At 59.5% G+C, this 12,369-nt stretch overlaps 1 protein-coding gene across 2 annotated transcripts; it reads left to right on the top strand.

Annotated features, from left to right (window-relative positions):
* Positions 1-750: 750 nt before the first annotated feature.
* On the top strand, positions 751-11,819 carry NINJ1 (ninjurin 1). 2 transcript variants are annotated; one of them, XM_033857808.2, is made up of 5 exons: positions 751-1,029; positions 8,632-8,646; positions 8,862-9,087; positions 9,908-10,070; positions 11,227-11,819. In XM_033857808.2, the coding sequence occupies exons 1-4, from the start codon at positions 955-957 to the stop codon at positions 10,060-10,062; spliced, it is 471 nt and encodes a 156-aa protein (XP_033713699.1). In that variant the 5' UTR covers positions 751-954; the 3' UTR covers positions 10,063-10,070; positions 11,227-11,819. The 2 variants fall into 2 exon arrangements, with proteins under 2 accessions (XP_033713699.1, XP_019795999.2); XM_019940440.3 differs by lacking the exon at positions 8,632-8,646.
* Positions 11,820-12,369: the final 550 nt, after the last annotated feature.

The following is a 12,369-nucleotide window of genomic DNA, read 5'->3' as shown; positions in this document are numbered from 1 at the left end:
GCGGCTCGACTAGGAGTGAAAAGCAGGTGGGCCTGGGAGCCGGGTCAGGGTCAGGACAGGAGAACACAGAGGCCTGTACTTTCGCATACCTGCCAGGGGAGATAATGCCTGGCCCCTTCGTACCTGCCTGGCTTCTGGGAGAGGCCCGCGTCCTGGCCGACAGAGCCAAGGGCTAGAGGAACCAACACGCTCAGGCCACCCCCGACGGCTGGCACGGGCACACACAGGGTGCCACCCCAAACAAGGGGGCCCTGCCTGAAGACACAGAGGCTGCTTCATGAGGGGCAACGGCGGGCACTGGCACACAAAGCGGGCCCAACCTGTGGTGATCCGCTCTCTGCCTCCCCCTTCCCTCCCCTCGTGAGTGCGTGGGAGGCCTTCATGCCCCCATTTCCTAGACGAGAAGGCCGAGGCTCAGAGGGTGTGAGACCCACACGACTCGTTGACTCAGGTTCCGGGTGCGGGGCGGACGATGTGTTGGCGAGACCTGCAGTGGGGCCCCCGGGGTGAGCCTCACCCCGTTAAAAAAAAAAAAAACAAAACCCACACCCGCGGGAGCGCCCTTTCGCCTTCACAGCGCGTTCGGCAGTTAGCGAAGCGGCCGGGGAAAGGCCGGTTCTTGTCCTCGTTTTATGGATTAAAAGTGTCCACGACAGGAGCACAGAGGGCGACGTACTTTACCACGAACACGCGAGGTCCGGGGCCTAAGAGTGCCGAAACGCAGCGCGGGATTCCGCGGCCCTTGCCGCCCACGCTGGAAAGGAGAGCGGCAGTCTAGGACCAGCCAGCCAGGCCTCCAGCCCCGGCCTGGGGGCGGAGTCTGAGGGCAGTGGCGTGCGCTGGGCGGGCCGGGGGGCGGGCCGACGGGAGGGGGCGCTGGTACGCAGCAGGGTCTCAAAGGCTGAGGCGCCGGCCGCCCTGAGGCCCGGAGCAAGGCTGACCCAGCGCCGCACCATGGACTCGCGACCCGAGGAGTATGAGCTCAATGGCGACGTGCGCCCGGGCTCGCTTGGCTCCCCGGACGCCTCGGTAAGCACCCCTACCCCCGTGGCGCTCTGCGACCTTGGCCGATGCCCGCCCTCTCTGAGCCCGGCGCCAGCGGCCCCTAGGGACCTATGGGCGCCGACCAGCTGCGCGCCGCGTCCTTAATGAGGGTGGCGGTGGTCGCCACGCCCCGTGCGTTCCGCCCCCTACCCGCGCGGTCGGGGGCCCCAGCGGTGGCCCTGGGGCTCCAGCCACCCCGGAAAGTGAGCGGGGGCGGGGGCGGTTGGCAAAATGCCGGACGTGGCCCGGGGCAGGTAGCGCCCACACCGAGCTGCACAGCCGAGGGGCCTGGGCGCCACCTTCCCTCCTCCCCCCGCCACTTCCCGCTGGCCCCTGTGTTCCCGGCTCCCACACCACACTCCAACTTTGCCTCTCCGCCGGCTCGATGCGCGCCCGGACTGGGCGGAGTGGATCTCGGCTTCTGGGCCCCAGGCCAGCAGCGGGCAGACAGTTACGTCACCCACGGTGTCCACGGAGACCGCACAGTCTTGTGCGTGCCCTGATGGGGAACTTGGTGCCACTGTGGCCCCTCTCCTCTCTCCACCCGCACGAGAGGCTCTATTCAGAGCCTGCCCTGCTGGCCTGGAAGCACTGTGGGCATGGGGCAGGCCCTGGCAGTGGTCCCATATTACAGCTGGTACCCTCCCACCCTGGGGTCCTGTCCCACTGGCAGGGCCAGAGTAGCGGTTCCTAACTGGCTTTGCCTTGGACTAGCACTTCCCCAGGGCCTCTGTTTACGGCGCAGTCCTGAGCACGGCCCTCCCAACTTGTTGACTTTGGACGTTCTTTCAGTTTCTGACCCCCCGGGGATGGGGGTAGGGACGGTGGCCAAGTGCGCCTGACTGAGGCAGAGACTGGCCCTGCTCAGGTGTGGGTGACCAGTCCTAGGCGATGTTGTAGTAACAGGCCACATTTAGGGGATGGGGGGAGAACATGTGGGGCAAGCAAGGCCTTGGACTGGGGAACGGGCCCTCAGCAGGCAGGATGGGTGTGCTCAGGGATCACTGCGTTCATTGGCTTTGGGACCAGTTGCAGTTGCTGCAGCCCTGTACCACTCAGTCTGAGAGCTGAGACCGGTCCAGACGGAGAAGCCACGGCCAAAGTGCTGAACTCCCAGGGGTTGGTTCTGAAGGCAGGTGGGAGTGGGGTCAGGAAGGCTTCCTGACCAGTGGGGACATTGGCACTGGAATGGGGTACAGGTATGCCTGGGAAGGGCATCCCAGGCAGGGAGAACAGTGAGAGAAAGGCCCAGGGGCTGGACCACCAAGTATCAATACATTGGAGCTGGGGAGCTGGAGGTGGTATGGGAGGTCAGACCTTGCCAGCTATGGAGGCCATGGAGGGGCTGGAAGCTCATGTGACCGTGAACACATTCTTCCAGGGTGGCTCCAGTCACAGGCAGGGAGGCTCTGGGAGAGATGGTCAGTACTGAAGGCTGCTCTGCTCACCCTGCCTGGGGCCCAGGCCCACGCAACACTGCTCTCCAGCCTTCGCCTTCCCCTTCCCACCCTCAGGACCTGCCTCACTGTGTTCTTGAGCACATCACTCTGTGTCTCAGTTTCTCATTTGTGAAACGGGGTGAGAGTAGTGCCTCCCTCAGAGGGTTATGGTGAGGATTAAATGGGCTAATGCGTGTGAAGTGCTGTAGGAAACTGGGCACACAGCGTTGTTAACATTCCTGCCTGCCACACAAGACCCTCTCCCAAAGATGAAGCCCAGGCAGGGTTTGGAAAGGGCAGCACCTTCCCTCAGGTGCAATCCCTGTGGACAGGCATGGCCCTCCCCCTGCACCTCACCTGGCTTTTCCACAGCCTTCTCTCCCGGCGGTCCCTCCCTGAATCTGAGCCCCAAGCTCCTGCTTGAGGAGGGGTAGAAAGGCTTGCTGGGAGGAGGGGCAAACCCAGGATCTTCAGATGTGTCCCCACTTAAGCAAGAGCCCCAGACAGCAGGGTGTGTGGGCTGGGTCACCACTATGTCCTTGGCTGCAAGAGGACTGAGTGGGAGGCCCAGGCCCAGAGCCGCCATCAGTCTCAAGACGCCCTGCCATGCGGCCTTGGGCAAGTGCAGACCCTCTCTGAACCTCAGTTTCCTCCTCTGTGAAGTGGGGCAGGATCACTCACCTCCCAGGGTGGCTGGGCTCAGGGAAGAGTTATATGTGTAATCCATGGGCAGATGAGCCCTGTCGGGCCAGGGTGGTGGGGGAGCTCTGCAGATGTCCCCCTCCCCGTGCCCCATATCCCTATGGCCTCCACACAAGGCCCGTCTGCTCAGATGCCCCGCAGGAGTGAGTTGGAGTCTTCACTAAGTCAACTCACTTTCGGCTGGCAGCAGCAGGAATAGTAAACATCAATTTTATTGTGAAAATAAATGTGGTCCTTGACTGTGTCATGCACGGGGATTTATCTCAGGGGGCAGCTGCGTTGGACCCTGCAGCAGACTCTGGGACCACAGCCAGCTGAGGACACAGCACGGAGGTGGCAGGACAGGGTGCAGTGAGGCTCCTGGGGCCACATTTGGGCTTGGAAGCCAAGTCCTGGGAGGGAGGGGTGCGTGCACAGCCTCAGCTGCTGGGGGAAGTTTGCTCCTTTTCTCTTAAACTTTTTTTTTGGCTGCGCTGCACGACGTATGGGATCTTAGTTCCCCAACCAGGGATCGAACCCATACCCCCTGCATTGGAAGCATGGAGTTTTAACTGCTGGACCTCCAGGGAAGTCCCAAGTTTGCTCTTTTTCTCATTTCTGCTTTCCTGGCAGATCCCGAGGCTGGTGGGGTCTTGGCCGTGTTCCAAAAGGCAGCCCTGATGTGGCTGCGGGGTTACTGCTGGCCATTGCTGAGTCCACAGGAAACGGGACTGCCCAACCCAGCCCAGCTGCAGCAGGGAACCCCCCCGCCCCCCACCCCAGGAAACTTCCTGCCATGAACTCAGACATGGAGCAAGAGACATCTCGGGGCTGGCTGGGTGCAGACGGTGTGGGGACAGTGCAGGAGTAAGCCAGTGTGACCTGGAGCAGGTGGCTTCATGCTGAGTCCGGGTGGTGGCCACAATAACAGCTTATGCCCCGCACTAGTGGGTCAGACAAGGGACACCCCAGGTCCCAACAGATCCTATTCAGTCAGTTCTGAGGTCCCAGCCAGAGGCAAGGACGCCAGAGCCCGCACATCCACTGTTGCCCACTGAGTCCAAGGGGAGGGGCCTTATGCAGAAGTGGCTGCGATAGCCCAGCATCTGGAGCTGGACCTCCAGTGCACCCCAGGTCTCACTCAGCTCATGCATTTTCTGGGGCTAGTACTTTCTCTTCCTTGTTATGGATTTTTTAAGTGGAATTAATTACAAATTGGTACAGTTCATTTTGGAGGCAACCTTTCAAAGTGGTGAAGCCTGGGTGGTGAGAAAGAGGAACATCCAGTTCTGCCCTGCACCAGCTGTGCTCTGACCAGCCACTGGGCCTCTGAGCCCTTCATTCACTCCCCTTTATGTGCCCATTTTATAGATGAGGAAACTGAGGCACAGACCAGGCATTCTGTTGGTCCGTGGTGTGGCAGGATATGGAGATGATACAGGATAGGTGCTGATGGAAGGCCCACACCCCAGCTCCTCCCAGGGTAGCTGATGAACCTCATAGATTTATTGGGGGCTTGGTTCTACAGATATGCAATTGGGCTCTGGGAGCATGGGCAGGAATTCCCATGTGGGCTCCTTGTTCCATACTTGTACATGGGGTTTGGAGTCAGTGGCAGAGTTGGGGCAGGAAGGATTGGTGGAAGTCCATAACCAAAACCCTGAGGGGTCCTGCAGGGGTTCAGTGGGCCATGGCCCTGGCCTGCCCTTGTCTCCCAGGGGAGCAGAGAGTGTACAGGCAGGAGGCTGGGGGTGGGCCAGACCTACTGGGCCCAGCTGTAGGCCACGGGCAGCCCATCCAAGCCCAGGGTGGACTGGAGGATGCATTGTGCTGAAACTGGGTTCTCTGAGTACCACAAACCTGCTTTGAATCCTGCTTCTGTCCCAACTCCCCTCCCTGTCCAAGCTGAGGTTGCCCAGCAGTGTGACCCTGGGCCAGGTGGCCTGGGTCCCTGCAAGCTGCCTACCAATGGCTGGGATGAGACCCTCTGTCCACAGAAAGTGGGCTCAAGGAGCCAGCCCTGTGGGCATCTGCCGAAGTCAGCTCCCTCCCCACAGGCTCCTTTCTGGCTTTTAGGGGAAAAAGTCTGGCAGCCCCAAGCTTACTCAGCTTCTGGGATGCCGTTGAGGTTTCAGGGAAGTCCTCTTGGCCCTAGGGACACATTAAACTGGGTATTTGTTCCCTGCACTGCCCAGGTCATGGGCAGGGGTCTCGGTGAGAGGGTCCCAGCATGGCTTCTGGCAGCTGGGTGGGCAGGTGGGCTGTCCAGGCCCATAGAGCTCCGCACCTGTGAGAGGTGGGCTCTGACCGCCCCCCCAGCCCCAGTGACCTTCTCAAGATAGCAGCCTCCCTGGGATTCACCTGTGCAGCAGTCACCTCTAGGGCCCAGAGCTCCCTCCACAGCTCAAAGCCCCTCCGCAGAAGGCCTAGGACACGAGGTCAGGCATGGGAGAAGCGGATCAGCCCTGCAGCCTCCTCCCCACCCAAGCCCCTACCACACAAACCTCCTGGGCTCTCTGACCAGGGTGGACATGAAGCTGTGCCATGTCCTACATGGCCCTAAGCTTTGAGGTGGAGAGGCTGGTTCAAATTCTGATCTGCCCCTCCCTCACAGTAGCCCTGGGTGAGCCCCCCTGAGCCTTAGTCTCCCACTCTATAGAATGGGAGAACAGTGCTCTTTCTCAGTGTTAGTGGGGGCACTTGGTAGGTTGTAGAGCTTCCCAGACTGTGGCCTGGGGTGTACAAATGGGGAAACTGAGGCCCAGTGAGGGGGAGCGTGTTGTCAAGGCTACACTGCCAGGCTATAGTGAGCTGGGGCTTGACCAGAGCTCCCCTCACCAGCCCCCTGGCCTGCAGCCTCTGGCCAGCACTCCTTATCACTGCACAGGTTGAACAGGAAGCAGATGGCCGTATGGGCAGGAAGTGCCCTGTATCATGAGGGGCACATGGCCTGGGGCCCTTGCTTCCTAACTGGGACCCTGAGACAGTGGCCAGATCCCCCAGAACCTCCTGGCATGTTTGCTCTGTGGCCCTGTTGCACACATGGGAGACTGAACCCCAGAGGGGCCTGGCTGTCCTGAGGTCACTCAGCTAGAGCCAGGGGCTGGGGACTTCTGAGCACTCAGGCTCACAGATGACCCAGACCCCAGACCCCCACTGCAGGCCCCAAGGGGACTGTCGTGTCAGCTCTCAGGGCTCTGAGCCCTGGGACCTGGGTTCAAATCCCAGTGCAACCCTCACTTGCTATTGGCTTTGGACAAGGTTCCTCCCCATATAGCCTCAGTTTACCCTCGGTAAATGGGGCGTGAGGACGGGGGACTCCCTGGAGGAAAGCACCTAGCTAAAGGGTGAGTAAGATGATGGGCTGTGCCCTGGGCACCCAAGATGGAGGACAGCAGGGCACAGGCGCCCTGTGCTGGGGGCACTGCTGCTGATGGTGTCATTCTGTATTTGAATGTGCATGTGGCTGCATGGACATAAAATATTTCAACAGTTCAAGAGAGCTCAGAATAAAAAGGAATTCTCCCTCCTCCTCAGAAGCCTCCACAGTTAGCCTGGATGTGTACATATGTGTGTGTATGTGTGTTTGTTAATGCATATATACATATGTATTGTATATGTGTGTATACATGCATCTGCATGTGTGCTCATCTGTGTTTGTGCATGTGTACTGTGTATACATGTTTGTGTGTGCTTACACACATATATGTATTGTGCTTGTGTGTAGATGTGTATTGGGTACTTACGTGTGTGTGGAAGACATTTTGGCACTTCTGGTTTATGAAACATAGGGGCACATGGCCAGTGGGCCAGTGTCTCCAGGATGCCCACACCCAGAGGAGCACACACATGGTGAAGCATGGCCAGATGGGCCGCTTTGCAAGAGCAGAGCTGGGAGACAGTCTGGTGCTTTTGGGGGGGAGGGCACAGACCCTGGGGAGGAGTGGTGTGCCTTGGGTGTTCTTGGTCCAGGGGTGTGGCCCACCCAGATGTGAGTGCAGCTGTAGGCCTGGCATGGAGAGGCAAAGGGGAGAGTTGAAGAAAGAAAGAGGAGACCTCAGGCTGCACGTGGAATTTCCCAAAGAGCAGGCCAGGGCCCTGGGTCCAGTGGAGGAGGCTTTCCCTGGGGGCTCTTGGGTCTAGAATTTTAAACCAAGTAGATTTGCTACTTAAGAACAACTGACACTGAGGGAAAGCAGGACATAGCAGAGCCGCCTACGTTCCTGTCCTCCCTCCTGGGCATGTTATTCTAGATTAAATTTAAAAGACATAATGTAAAAATGATGACCCCGCCCTTCTGTAGTTCTGTAATTTCCACGGTGAAATATCTCCAGCTGCAGAAGGTAGAGGCTTGCCCTCCCCAGAACCCCCACCTCCCATCCCTGCCTCTTTCATGACTCTAGAAACAAGATCTGAATGGCCCCAGGAGGCCTAGTGGCTCAGGGATTCCTGTGGACAAGTGGCCAGGGCTGAGGGGTACAGATTTGTCCTGGGAGGTTGGGGAGGGGCCTGGCCAGGGGCAGCTTGAGGAGAGCAGATGGGCTGGATACAAAGAGGAGGCCTGGCAGCTTACAGCTGGCTTCAAGTGAAACAGCCGCCCCAAGAGGTAAACTCCAGTCCTGGGAGGGGTCTTTGTGGCCTGGACTCCAACCTCGGAGGCAGACCTTCTCCTGCCTAACTACCCTCCCCCCTCCTGCCCTGGGACAGAAGAGCCTATCCTACAGGGGGAGTCAGCTCTGGGTGGGGCCCTGGGGCATGGAGGGCCCTTGGGAGGGACAGGGGCCCTGGCCTTGAGGAGTGGGGATGTTCTCAGGCAGAAGTGAGGGAAGTTATCAGAACTTGTGTTCCTGTTTTATCAACGTGAACATGAAGGCAGAATGAGCCCTGGAGATCCACTGTGCAGCATGTCGTGACCAGTACAGCACTCTAAGGGTGATATTAGTATTATCACAAATACTAATAATAAAGGGTCAGGAGAAGACTCTGGATGTGTGGTGGCCTGGATGTGGTGATGGTGTCACAGTACACACTTAGCTCTAAACTCTTCAAGTTGTTCACGTTTATTAGGTACAGTTTTTGTGTGTCGATCACACCTCAGTAAAGTGGTTTTAAAAATTTTTTTAATAAAAATTAAGGAAGAAGCTAAGCTCAGTTGCATTGTAGAATGCTGAGGCATCTGTTGAGCACCTGCTGTGTGCCTGCACAGCTGGGAGATGGCCTGGGTGGATCGGCCATCCCAGGAAGACTTGTTTCAGGTCTGGGCGAGTATGCAGGGATGTGGAATCCAGATGCCGTCATGTCACTTCCCGCGCTGGCACCAATCACCTCCTGGAGAGGAGGGCAGGCAGGGGCATGCAGGGGAGGCTGCCAGACGGCCCCGCCCATGGCAGGCAGACAGTTGGCGGCATTTTCCCATCTAACACCAGAGTGTGTGCTAAGGTTGTGTTTTGTTTCCTTTCTCTTCCAGGACTTGATTCCTAGGGTGGGTCTTGCAGGGGCTGCACAGCCTTCTCTGGGCCTCTTGTTCTATTAATAAGCACTTTCCTTTTGAGCCCTTATCTGGGCCCTCACCTGCTGATCCGATCAACCCCCACATCCCTGGGAAGGAGACCAGGCTCAAAGGGGGGGACACCAGGGTGGGCCCAGGCCTGCAGCCCCCTGCCGCAGAGCCCAGGCTGACCGCCCCCCTCCCTGCAGCCACCCCGCTGGGGCAGGAACCAGCCCATCAACATGAACCATTATGCCAATAAGAAGAGTGCGGCCGAGAGCATGCTGGACATCGCACTGCTGTTGGCCAACGCCTCCCAGCTGAAGGCTGTCATCGAGCAGGGCCCTGGATTCGCCTTCTTCATCCCCCTGGTGGTCCTCATCTCCATCTCCCTCATGCTGCAGATTGGTGTGGGCGTGCTGCTCATCTTCCTTGGTGCGTGCCTGGGCAGGGGGCCCCAGCAGTGGGAGGGCCCTGGGGTACCCCTGCCCCACGGTCAGCTGATTCTGCCTGCACGCACCTTGGGATGCGTCACTTACCCCACTGAGTGTTTTCCAGGCCCTCACAGAGCTGCACGGGAGCCCTGGCCCTTCTCACTAGGCACGTAGTCCAAAATGTAGCTCCCACCGTGGCCCCCAGAGGGACCCCATGTCTCCATCTTTCCACTCACCCAAGCTGAGGACACAGGAAAGTGTCATAACTATACTAAGAGTTGATATGTACTGGGCACCTACTGTGTACCCTCTAGACCTTATGGCGGTCCGTAGGGATTAGGTGGTAGTCCTGCCCCCAAGGTGAGGGTCAGGGCTAAGAGCAGCAAGAGCTTTGGGCTCCCCACAACCGCTGCCTGGCTGTGTGACCTCAGGCAGGTCACACGACCTCTTGGACCTCTGTTTCCTTGCTTAGAAAGTGGACATAAGGACAGCCTTGGGTAGGTGTGAGGATGGCTAGATTATCATTGCACCAGCACTCAGAAAGGTGCTTGCCTGTGCACGTTCGGCACATTGTGCCTTAAAATCCAAGCCTGGGCCTGGGCCTCCATGCCTTCCACTTCGTGACCAGACACCAGGCCCCTCTGAGCTTCTGTTCACTGAACAAGGGGGAGTGCAGTGGTCAGGCCACAGATACCAGACTGCCCAGGCCAGAGCCCACTGTCTGTAATGTATTAAGGCAGCCATGTCTCTCTCTGGGGGACAGAAGAGGGCCCCTTGGTGTTGCACAGCCCTGGGCAGTGTCTGCTCCCTCTCGCCCACAGTCAAGTATGACCTCAACAACCCTGCCAAGCATGCCAAGCTGGACTTCCTCAACAATCTGGCCACCGGCCTGGTCTTCATCATCGTCGTGGTCAACATCTTCATCACTGCCTTTGGCGTCCAGAAGCCCACGATGGACATGGCACCCCGGCAGTAGGGGCTCGGGTGAGCTGTCAGGGCCGACCCCGGCAGGGTCTACACGTGGCTCCACCACGAGCCCACCCACTCACCCCACTGGGCCACCGACCCAGCATGGGGGACTCAGGGTCTTTCATGCAGAGCCCCTGTGACTGCGTCTGCCCTCACCTGGGCCTTGCAGGGTGGGCGCCCCTGGCCGTGTGCAACCCCACACCACACTCAGCCCACTGTCCTCGCTCAGAGAGACCCAGCGCCTGCCCAGGGTCACCCCACTTGGGAGCAGGAGCCACAAGGGAGTGGAGTGACCCTCATAACACACTCAGCAAGCCCCTACTGTAGGGCCTCAGACACAGGCAACCCTGATTGTCATGAGGGCAGATGCAGAAGGTCAGTGGGTCTGGCATGTGTCATGTGTCCAGAATCTGGAGCCCTGGCCAGGGCTGCACAACACAGGTCCACCCACCCTTGGGTCCAGCAGTCCTCGGGCCTGCCCCAGAGGAGAGGTGGGTGCCACAGACGACTGTCCATCCACTAGCACAGCAGAGTGGACGGGAGACTGTCCCTACACAGCAAGCACCTATGTGTCAGGGGCATACTAGAAAACCTTACACATTGACCAAGTGGACGATGCCGTGAGATGCTGGGAGCAGGGCCTTTGTGTGGCCCCATTGTGAGCACCTGGCCTCCACTTGCCCATGCCATTGCTATTGGCCCCACCTGGCATCTGATTCACTGCCCAGCTGCTGGCACCAGTTTGTTGTGAAGTCTGTCCCCCGTGGAGGCCTCTGGATGCCAGCCTGCTCCCTCACTCATTGCATGATGACTGGGCCACTTATTAATCACCTGCTTGTGTGCCCCAGACACAGTCCTGACTCTCCCCAAGCATCAGCCTAGCAAGGAGACCTTGTGGGCCCCACGGCACATGTCCACCCGCCGGCCCATGCTCTCAGGGGGCCCCTATCAGAGCGTGCTGGGACCCGGCTTTTAAATCCTGACAGTGACCCAGGAGGGGAAACTGGGGCTCTCCCAGGTCAGAATTGGGCTGTCTGATTCCGGAGTCGGAGTGACCCCAACATTTGTGGGCTGGTTGCCAGACACAACACTGAGGCAGGGTCACCAGAACAGAACTGGAGGCCCCTCTGGCCTTGGCGACCCTCATGCCTCTCCTCTCCCTTCTTTGCAGATGCCCCCGGATCGTGCCTGGCCGCAGCTGCCTAAACCCAGGAGGCGCCTTGCCCTTGAGGCCCACCCTCCTGTGCGCGCATTCCCCCAAACCGCCACAGCCCAGGCTGGCCCCGCTGGACTGCATCCAAGCAAGCCACCCACGGTCAGGCCACTCTGGCCAGCACAGGGCCTGCCCCATCCTCAGCTGCTCCTCCTCCTGGAGCATGGCGCGGTGAGGCCCAGAAGACAGAACTGTAGAGTCCTCAGCAAGGGTCGTCGCTGCCGTGGACATGCAGCAGGCCCAAGCATGGGGGGACAAGAGGCTGGCGCCGTCTCAGGACATTTCCAGAGGGACGAGGAGGCGCCTGCCCTCTGCCAGTGCAGCAGTGTCCTGGCCTCGTGTGCTGCCCACCCTGAGTGACCCATGACCTCTGCACTTTCTGACCCAGGACCATAGACCACCAGAGACCCTGTGGGACCCCCACCGTGGCCACTGACTCAGGCCTCACACCCTCTACCAGCAGTGACTCGGCAGGGCCCTACCCCTCCTTGGCGGTCTGAGCCCCCACTTTTCTAAGTACAAGTAACCAGTAAAGCTGATGCTCCTCCTCATGTGGCTCCCAGTGCCATCCTCCCCTCCCCCAGGCCCAGGTGCTGTGCACCGTGCCCCTCAGAGCACCAGCCTGTGCAGGCCTCCTCTCTCTCTCCCCACAAGCCTGTGACCTTTGTGGGGAGCAGCCTCTGTTGGCATCTCCAGACATCACCCCCATGTGTCTTCGGGGACTGGTGACCCCTGACCAGACCCTCATGGAAAGTTCCAGCACTCCCACATTTCCTGCAGTTTGCATGCCCACACAGGTCCCTTCTGCACCCACAGGACTGGCTCACCTTGTGGCGGTGCTGGGCACTGCTGGTCAATCGGGCCAAGGGGACTGAGGAGAGTGGGGCGGGTGCTGAGCAAGCCTCGACCCTGCAGAGGCACCAACAAGGGCCAGGTGCTGTCTCGGGGGGGCCTTGGGGCCACATCTCACCTGGCTGGGCCCTCGAGCTCCCTCAGTCCACCCTGTGGCCTCTAGGGCCTGAGCCCTCACTCTCTGCCCCCTTGTCGCCTCCCTTCTGACTCCTGCTGGCCCCACCCCCTCATCTCCTTGAGGCAGCAATG

Source organism: Tursiops truncatus, chromosome 6, assembly GCF_011762595.2.
Source record: "Tursiops truncatus isolate mTurTru1 chromosome 6, mTurTru1.mat.Y, whole genome shotgun sequence".
NCBI classification, from domain to species: domain Eukaryota; kingdom Metazoa; phylum Chordata; class Mammalia; order Artiodactyla; family Delphinidae; genus Tursiops; species Tursiops truncatus.
Note: the sequence above shows the minus strand (reverse complement) of the source record. Positions and strands in the feature narration are given on the sequence as shown.